General features: G+C 35.5%; 1 protein-coding gene across 1 annotated transcript; it reads left to right on the top strand.

Annotated features, from left to right (window-relative positions):
• Positions 1–228: 228 nt before the first annotated feature.
• On the top strand, positions 229–8,488 carry LOC128015881 (prostacyclin synthase-like). Its single transcript, XM_052600100.1, has 10 exons — positions 229–395; positions 499–622; positions 1,726–1,901; positions 2,050–2,196; positions 2,808–2,932; positions 3,047–3,228; positions 5,948–6,086; positions 6,281–6,462; positions 7,556–7,707; positions 8,242–8,488. The coding sequence occupies exons 1-10, from the start codon at positions 334–336 to the stop codon at positions 8,384–8,386; spliced, it is 1,434 nt and encodes a 477-aa protein (XP_052456060.1). The 5' UTR covers positions 229–333; the 3' UTR covers positions 8,387–8,488.
• The last annotated feature ends 920 nt before the right edge of the window (positions 8,489–9,408 follow it).

Here is a 9,408-nt window from a genome sequence, read left to right as displayed (position 1 = left end):
TTTGACTAAACATTTGCAACATTGTTATAGGCTATATTACCAACGACCTTTTTAAATATTGTAAATTTTAGATTTAAAAAAAAAGTTACTTTAGTTTTAGAACGGGTTGAGATTTTGATCTGACTGATCCATTAATCGTCATGACGAGCCGTCATGTTGTTTCCGTAAACAGAAACTGCTTATAGTCATCGTCAGGTTAAGTCATTTTCAGCTATTTCTACGGCACTTTGACTGTAGTTTTCAATTTCGTAATGAGAAGTGACGTATGTTAGGGTTTCAGTTGAGTATTTAACTTCTGTAAACTAGGGCAGCTCATCACACACTCTCGTCAGGATGTGGACCGCGCTTCTCCTGCTGGGACTCGCTGTTCTGTTGCTATGCACGAGACGCACGAGGTGAGTCCGAACCAGTCCGACCAGCTCCTGAGGCTGACAGACGACACTTCAGCTTTACAAAGACGGCTAAATAATTACGAATTAAACATGTCGTTTTTTGCAGACGAAGAAATGAACCTCCTCTTGATAAGGGAATGATTCCTTGGCTCGGTCACGCGCTTGAGTTTGGAAAAGATGCTGCTAAATTCCTGACACGAATGAAACAGAAGCACGGCGACATTTTTACCGTGAGTTCTTGTTAAGTCACGTTTTGGTCGAGTAAAATAACACGAGCATTAATTAAATCAGCAGCCAGCCATAATGTGCAGCTTGTTCTCTTAAGGGGAAGTTTGGGAAATATTTAAAATTATTGTATACTGTGTGTGTGTGTGTGTGTGTACTTTGGAGTTTGCTTAAATAGTTAAAAGTACAAATATTTTATACATTTTCTCTCCATTTAGGTCAGATTAGAAGAATATATATATATTCTAATTTGACCTAAATTATGTATAACTTAATACATTTGCATTAAATATTGAATATTATTATCTATAATATGATTTTTCATGCAGTCATGACTTATGACTGCAAGGATGACTTATGACATTCTTGTTGTCACAATTCTGCAACTGTGAGTTCCAATATTAGTACTTTGACTTTATATGTTCATACTTGCAGCTAAGATTTACAGCTACAGCTTCTCCTAATGGTACATTTTACTGATGCATTGGTGCTGATTAGGAACTGAATATAGGGTCTGCAGAATATTAATATTAATAGAATATAATAAACTAGTAAACATCACATTTATAAGAATGAACACAATGTAGCTAAAGCAATTATTCCAGTGGCCGGTTGCATGTTTAGACTAATCTTAAAAAGTAATTCATCTAATTTTTTTTTCTTTGAGACTGGTCATAACATTTTTAATTCATTTATGAAACGGTAGATTGGTCTTATTTGTATTGGAAAAGTAGGAATGATTCCCCCTTGGCAACCGCTAGTTGGTCTGTTAGTGTTGGGCCACTTCAGCCCTCTTAACTTGAGGCCCTTGACAATCCGAAGTACTGAGGAAATGTCCTGAGCTGTGTTTCTCAAATGCATTGTGAGCTAAGTAGATGGTGGGGACCATTAGGGGCAGTGATTCTACACACGCTTACAATGGTATTGGGAAATGCAGCCCTAGCCTTTAACATACCCTTATTAGGCTGTATTCTTTTTACATATTTATCTAGATATTGCAACTGTATAATGGTTAAGATCACAATCTTGCTCTCAATCATTTCATTTCCTGTGCCAACTTCCTTTGACGTTTTTTCAGCACTAACCACAATAATCTAATGTGAAGCAGGTGCGTGCAGCTGGACAATATATCACTGTTCTACTGGACTCAAACTGCTATGATGCTGTCCTGTCCGATGTGGTCTTGCTTGACCAGACCAGCTATGCTCAGGTCCTAATGAAGAGAATCTTTAGTCTGAATCTGCCCAGTCACAACCCTGAATCTGAGAAGAGAAGGGCAGAAACGTAGGTTTCTAATTATGATAAATCTCTGTCATCTTGAGAATTTGTTTTAAATCTTTTTAAGATACTGAATAGATCCTTTGGTAACATCAAGGCTGACATATCAATTCATTTGAACCATATATAAATGTGTCTGTGTGTGTTTGACTAGGCATTTTCAGGGGACAGCTTTGACCCAACTCTGCAGCACAATGCAGAACAACCTCCAGCACCTTGTGACCCCTTCAGAAATGGGCCTCAAAGTATCTGAGTGGAAAAAAGATGGACTCTTCCATTTTTGCTACAGCTTGCTGTTTAAGTACGCCAATCTCTAAAATCAACATGCTAGAAACCCTCTGAAATCTGAAAGAGCTGTTTCTCACAAGAAATTATTATCAGATTACAGAATTCACCACAACTGCAAGTACAGCTTCAGAGCTGAGGCTAATTTTCTCACACTTATTAAGCTGAACTCTAAATCTCAGTTGTCACTTACTGATAACCGTTTCATAATTTACTGTATGGCCGTAATTGGAGCTAGTACTTAATGTAGAGCATTAACTGTTATGAAACAGATACACAAATGCTTCACTTATGCACTTATGAGTATGTAGGGTTAATATTTTGTTTGGCATTCATTCTGTACCCATCAACAAGCCGAGAATGTCCCACCCAAAAGCTGGAACAATAATTATGACTCACTATTGTACAGATAAGACCTGATGTCATGTCTCCACTAGGAGCAGATTGGTTATCTCATGAATGCCTTCAGGTCATGCAACATGGTATTTTGTGACAGTGGTGAAAAGTAAAGGCTTGAACATTGTACTACAATTTTTTAAATTCTGGAAAAACTTGATTTCATGGGGAAATTTTTTTTTAATGCTGTATAACCTCATTCCTCTTTATGCATTTCATTTTTATCTACAGGACTGGCTATCTCACTGTGTTCGCCACAGAGAAAAACAATAGCGCAGAACTAGCAGAAATGTTTGAGGCATTTCGCCAGTTTGACAAGATTTTGCCTAAACTGGCTCGAACTACTGTAAACAAAGGTAATTCTGTTTAATTTGAAAGAAATTGCTTAGAAAAACAGATGTTCATTCATTCATTTTCATTAGATGTTATTCATATAACTAACCTGTGTTTCTTTTATATACATGCATTAGAGGAGAAACTAATTGCAAGTTCAGCACGAGAAAAACTGTGGAAATGGCTGACTCCTACATGTTTAAATAGAAAGTCAGAACACCAGTCATGGTTGGGGAACTATGTACAGCAACTGCAGGATGAAGGCGTTGATGCTGAGACTCAGAGGAGAGCCGTACTGCTTCAGCTATGGGTCACGCAGGTGAGTCACCTAGTTGTCCTTTCACAACACATATCGTATTTTTCGGACTATAAGTCGCACCTGAGTATAAGTCGCATCAGTCCAAAAATACGTCATGATGAGGAAAAAAAACATATATAAGTCACACTGAACTATAAGTCGCATTTATTTCGAACCAAGAACCAAGAGAAAACATTACCGTCTACAGCCACGAGAGGGCGCTCTATGTCTTCAGTGTAGACTACAGGAACACTGAGCAGCATAGAGCGCCCTCTCGCGGCTGGAGACGGTAATGTTTTCTATTGGTTCATTTCTCTTGGTTCATTTCTCTCGGTTCATGTCAAATTAATTTTGATAAATAAGTCGCACCTTACTATAAGTCGCAGGACCAGCCAAACTATGAAAAAAAATGTGACTTATAGTCCGGAAAATACGGTACTGGCAAAAAAAACATAAAATGCATTGCGAAAAAAAAAAAAATCCAGGATGACGTGAAAATAAACATACACTATCATTCAAAAGTTCAAGTTGGTAAGATGTTATTAAGATAAATATTTATGCTCACCAAGGCTGCATTAATTTGATATAAAACTACAGAAAAAATGGTAATATTGTGAAATATAACACTTTTTAAAAATGTAAAATGTAATTTTCAGCAGCCAATACTCAAGTCATCAGTGTCACATGATCATTTAGAAATCATTCTAATTATATTGATTTGGTGCTCAAGAAATATTTCTTTTTATTATCAATTTATAACAGTTGATGCTTACATATTTGTGGAAACCACAATTTTTTTTTTTTTTTTTTTGAACAGAATAGCATTTATTTGAAATAGAATTCTTTTGTAAAATGTCTTTATTGATCCTATACTTTTGAATGGTTATGTACTTCAAAATTTTCCTGTTCTTTTTCAGGAAAAGTGGAAAATCATTTATACTGCCATGCCCCAAAATAGACAATAAACCTTATGGATTCAGAAGGCTTATAGTGCTTTTTTGTCTATTTTGGAGCTCAGCAATATAAATGACCTCGTTTTGTAATTCACAGTGAAAACTGAAAAATAATATAGGGTTGAAACAATAGAAACTATTCTGTAAAGTAGTAGTTCATCATCATGAACATTAGGGTATACTTTTCCTTTAAAAATTCCTTTTGTCTGATAGCATGCTTAATCACTCAAAACTACATAGTAGTGACACAGTGATACGTCGAGGTTGACATAGGAATAGGCTGTTTTCACCTAGTGATCTCACTCTAAACAAAAGACTCTGTCATCTCTGGAATGAGTGAGTGTGTGATTTCACTCCAGTTCCACAGAACATGACGAGCTGCTCAAAGCACACCTGAGACGCCATAGCCTGAGGCCAAACAACACCTACTGAATGATTCCTTTGTAACTGAAGGGAATTAGGCAACGCAGGTGTGGAAGCATCCCTAATACATATACAGTGCATTTGACAGAATTATTACACGCATATTAGAGAAATTTGAATCAAGCTTGTTAACGCCATCACATATAAAATGTCTCTCTAAACACCATGAGGCATAATAAAAGGGATTAATTCACTCAACAATAATAGTTTATATGACTACAAAGATAAATTGAAAGGGTTTGAAATGACATTTAAAATTAAGAAAAAAAATTGTAATACTGTATAATATAAAATTGCTTGAATTGCAACGATTCCTTCATTTTTTTTTTACATTTTGAGTAAGATTTATATATCTAAAGCCATCATGCAGCAATTCTCTGTTTAAACCACATGAGAGCAGTATAACTATTAGAGAAACAGCTTCAGTGCATAATTAATGCTTATATGATTGTTTCTCATATTTAAGGTTAAGGATTTGAATAAACCACTACCAATAAGTATTATGCTTTGATATATATTAGGGCCGGGACTCGATTAAAAAAATTAATCTAATTAATTAGAGGCTTTGTAATTAATTAATCGAAATTAATCGCATTTTAATCGCATATAAATATTTGACCTGAGAACAGTGAGAAGTAATTTTTTTTCACATGGATTTATAGTATACCATTGAATAATGACTGAATACATAAGCTTAAGCAACAAAATATTGTTTATTTTTGTTCAACCAAGTCTAGCAGACCAGTGCAATTTTTGCCATTAAGTGTAGCAATAGCATATTTACAAACAATTTAGAAATAGTACATTTCAGAAATTCAGGAAGCTTATAGGTGCTGGAACCTTCTGTAAAGTGTTAAGTAAAACACAATACTGTCAATTACATTCAGAACATTGGAAACACTGACTATTAGAAAACATCTCTCTGTTGCTTCAGAGGCCATAACATACTAAGTCCAACTCTCAATAACCTTGGCCAAAACAATAAAGATTCCAACATAAACTGTTGCACCAACAAACTAATACATAGTTCAACATAAAGTGTAAAGTCCACACTAGCTGCTATATGTTTTGCATTGAGGTGATACTTGAGGCTCGATGATGCGGTGATGTGCGAACGCTAGTTGGTGGTCCAGTATAATCGGTCCGCCGAAACTCATCCAGTGAGAAACGTTCCGCGGTGCAAAAATAAGTTATTAAAAATGCGGGATTTTTTTTCTGTAATTAATTAATCTTAGTTAACGCGTTATTTTTTGTGTAATTAATTAATCTCAATTAACGCGTTAAAGTCCCGGCCCTAATATATATATAATTTAATTTAGCATATTTAGGTTTGACTGTAATTTAAGGAATGTTTTTGTCCTCAGGGAAATGCAGGCCCTGCTGCATTTTGGGTACTGGGCTACTTACTCACCCACCCTGAAGCTCTAAGGGCTGTGATAGAGGAAATCCAAGGTGGCAAGCACCTCTGTCCAGAAGAGAGACGGAAAAACACTCCAGTATTTGGTAGGTCACATAAGAGAAATTATTTATATCATCATGTAATATTTACAGAAAATCTTGTGTATTTGTGCTATAATTTTTTCTAACATCCTAAATCCTGCAGACAGACCCATATATATCTCAAGATGGCAATTACAAAACCAATTCCATCATATTTCAGTGAGATGAAAAAAAAATTCTGAAATCTGTTTTTACAGACAGCGTTCTTAGTGAGACACTGCGTCTAACTGCAGCTGCTCTCATCACTAGAGAAGTGAAGCAAGATAAGAAGATTCATTTAAGCAATGGGCAAGAATACCAGCTCCGACGGGGCGATCGGCTGTGTGTTTTCCCCTTCATCAGCCCTCAAATGGACCCACATATCCACCAACAGCCAGAGGTGCATTTTCAGAAATCATTTCATTACATGAAGAATCTGGGCAGATTTTACATAAATTTGAAATGTGTATTGATTTTTTAACTTTGTCAAAAATAGGTGGAATTGAAATAGAATCAAGCACTTAACTTACACTGCATTATGTAACGGCCCCAAAAATTTCCATAGACTTACATTAAAGGTACCAAGCCACATCTAGTATATAATAACTTTCCACGGGCAAATAACAATCAGAAAATGAATATATATAAATAACTAAATAAAATTTTACACAGTATATTTAAATGTAATTTAATTTAACACATTTGCTATCAGAAAATGAAAAAAAAAATTCAAATTATAAAAAATATATTTAACTTTTCACACTTTATCAACCACATAGCAACAACCCTATCATGTTGTTGAGTTTTCAATTTGTAATATGAATTATACACACACACAAACACACACACACATCAATTATAACATAATTTTTTATTTTATCATTTATAAGATCAATTTAATATATTTATAATTTAATTAAGTTAAAATTTAAAAAAAAAGTACAATTCAATGCTTAGTTCATTGTTTTATTAACACGTCACTTGTTGTTATAACCCAAACCCTACTTAGCTTGAAATTTATAAACCTCCACCATTACGATCAAGCTTGAATTAATTTCTGCACAGGTCCAAGGGTTAATCTAGTTAGATATCTGGGATTAGCCATTCAAATGCTGTCACTGGCACAAAGACAAACAGGGGGAAGGGGCTCACAGTTTATACTCACTGCTCCTACTATCTGTGAGAAACAGATGCTCACACCATACACAAGGCTTTGTAGGCCGAAATGCTGACATTGCATACCGTAGTGCTGTGTATTATCACTGTGAACTAAAGATCTGATCCAAGCTTCCATGTCAAGCACACTGATTAATAGTGATTTGATTAACAGCACACTGAGATGTTGTTCCTGCAAGCAAACATTAAATGTGTCTCACAGACATATCACAAGAGCGCAGTTTCTTGCTTTTCAGTGTTTCATCAAGGCATTAATTTTCACCAAAAGACACAATAATAAAAATGCAAATTCTGCTTGTCTTCTCGTAATGTTACAGATGTTTCAGTTTGACCGCTTCCTCAATGCAGATGGGACCGAGAAGAAGGACTTCTTTAAGGAAGGGGTGAGGGTTAAGTGTCCCTCCGTGCCCTGGGGGACCAAAGACAACCTGTGTCCAGGACGCCAATTTGCAATTAGTGCAATTAAAGAGTGCGTATAATAGCATTAAACTTCTAAGGTGCGGTCACATTTACCATTGCAAAACCCAATAATAAGAAGCTTCATACATTTACAGATTAATCACATGCCATACTAAATATAACATGGATGAAAATGAAGGAAAAACTTGCTGTCTTTACAATGGCATGCATTGTATAAAAGTCCTAGATGATTTTTACAAATGTTTCATTGAGTTTTTCTCTACTAAAAAGTTTTTTTCCAGAAATATGTTTCATCAGCTAAACAATTGTTGTTGTTAAACAACAGTACAGTCCATTGAATGCACCATTCCCTCACAGCCTCATTTTCATTCCTGTCTAAAAATTAAATATGGTGCTACCCTAAAGCATATGATCAAAGAATCTTTTTGTCTGTGAATTTATTACCAAAATTTCACTAATGTGACCGCATTTTTAGTCCTTGTGTTATGCTTTAAATACATCCATTTATTCAACCAATTTTATGTGTCTGTTAGCAACTAAAGTATAATGACATTTGTGATTATTATTTTTCCAATCCCTTTAGGCTTGTGTCCACGATCTTGACTCGTTTTGACCTGGAACTGTGTGACAAGAATGCAAAGCTGCCATTGGTAGACCCTAGCCGATATGGCTTTGGCATTCTCCAACCTGCTGGCGATCTAGAGATACGCTACAGAATAAGATCTTGATTAATACACCAAATCTAAAGGAAACTGTACAGATAGCAATAGGCTTTTTTTACCACAGTGTCTTGAATACTTATCGCAACAATAAATATAGTATTTTTTAAACTCTGGTTTTATTCATTTCTCTCTCGACCTGATGTCATTTTTAGGTTTTGAGGTTTTTATTATCCTTACTTTTCTGAATATTTACCACTTTTCTGAAGTTTTTTTTGTTTGTTTTTTTTGGGGGGTTGAGAGACTCAAAGGCCTGAAATAACTGCCTAATTCAAATGCAATTCAATATGTTTTAAATCCCATGAAAAATACACAATTGCACACACTTGTTTTTACTTGGTCAAAGACACATAGGTTAAACCATGATCCCAACCCCCCCAAATATCTAAAATCTAATTAGATATAATTCTTCAATTTAAGATAGATAGATAGATAGATAGATAGATAGATAGATAGATAGATAGATAGATAGATAGATAGATAGATAGATAGATAGATAGATAGATAGATAGATAGATAGAATTTAAAAGACAGACAAGTCGGTCTCAACAGATCATGTAGTTCAAATGTACCCTTAAAATAACTATGAAAGATTGCCTGAAATTCAATACAAGGCCTTCTGAAATGTGATAACTATAGACCAAAGAATGTGAGCATCTCAGTACAGCTGCTGTGCTTCACCATGGTAAAATATTAAATTAAACTCATAAATTCAAGGAGCTACAGCTATGGCTGAACTGACTCAGAGGTTTCTTTGAGCACTGCTCTAAAAAGCGGATGTGTTTCAAAACGCATATGAAAAAAGGGGCTAGTTTTCTGTAATGTCCACTCTTCAGACGCCATTTTTACACAGGTTACTCGTAACGACAGAAGGAACTGCTCCAAGAGCCTCTTGGTGCTGGGTGGCAAGGGTTAAACGCGCCGTCTCTCTGCCATTGGGCGGTGAGACTACGGAGAGCCAGCCATCTGCATGGAAAGCAGCTGTCGTTTCACGCAAGAGACGTTAGACATAAGTGAACGAAAACAGTGTG

The sequence above is a fragment of the Carassius gibelio genome, chromosome A6 (genome assembly GCF_023724105.1).
Source record: "Carassius gibelio isolate Cgi1373 ecotype wild population from Czech Republic chromosome A6, carGib1.2-hapl.c, whole genome shotgun sequence".
In the NCBI taxonomy this organism is placed as follows: Eukaryota; Metazoa; Chordata; class Actinopteri; order Cypriniformes; family Cyprinidae; genus Carassius; species Carassius gibelio.
The sequence above is the reverse complement of the archived record's forward strand: the minus strand, read 5'-3'. Positions and strand labels throughout refer to the sequence as shown.

Bases quoted from the DNA above. Each gene is read 5' to 3' on its own strand.
- LOC128015881 (XM_052600100.1), top strand. From the start codon at position 334: ATGTGGACCGCGCTTCTCCTGCTGGGACTCGCTGTTCTGTTGCTATGC. The intron at 2,197-2,807 runs GTACGCCAATCT...TTTTATCTACAG, and splicing joins TGCTACAGCTTGCTGTTTAA to GACTGGCTATCTCACTGTGT. The intron at 2,933-3,046 runs GTAATTCTGTTT...TACATGCATTAG, and splicing joins TCGAACTACTGTAAACAAAG to AGGAGAAACTAATTGCAAGT.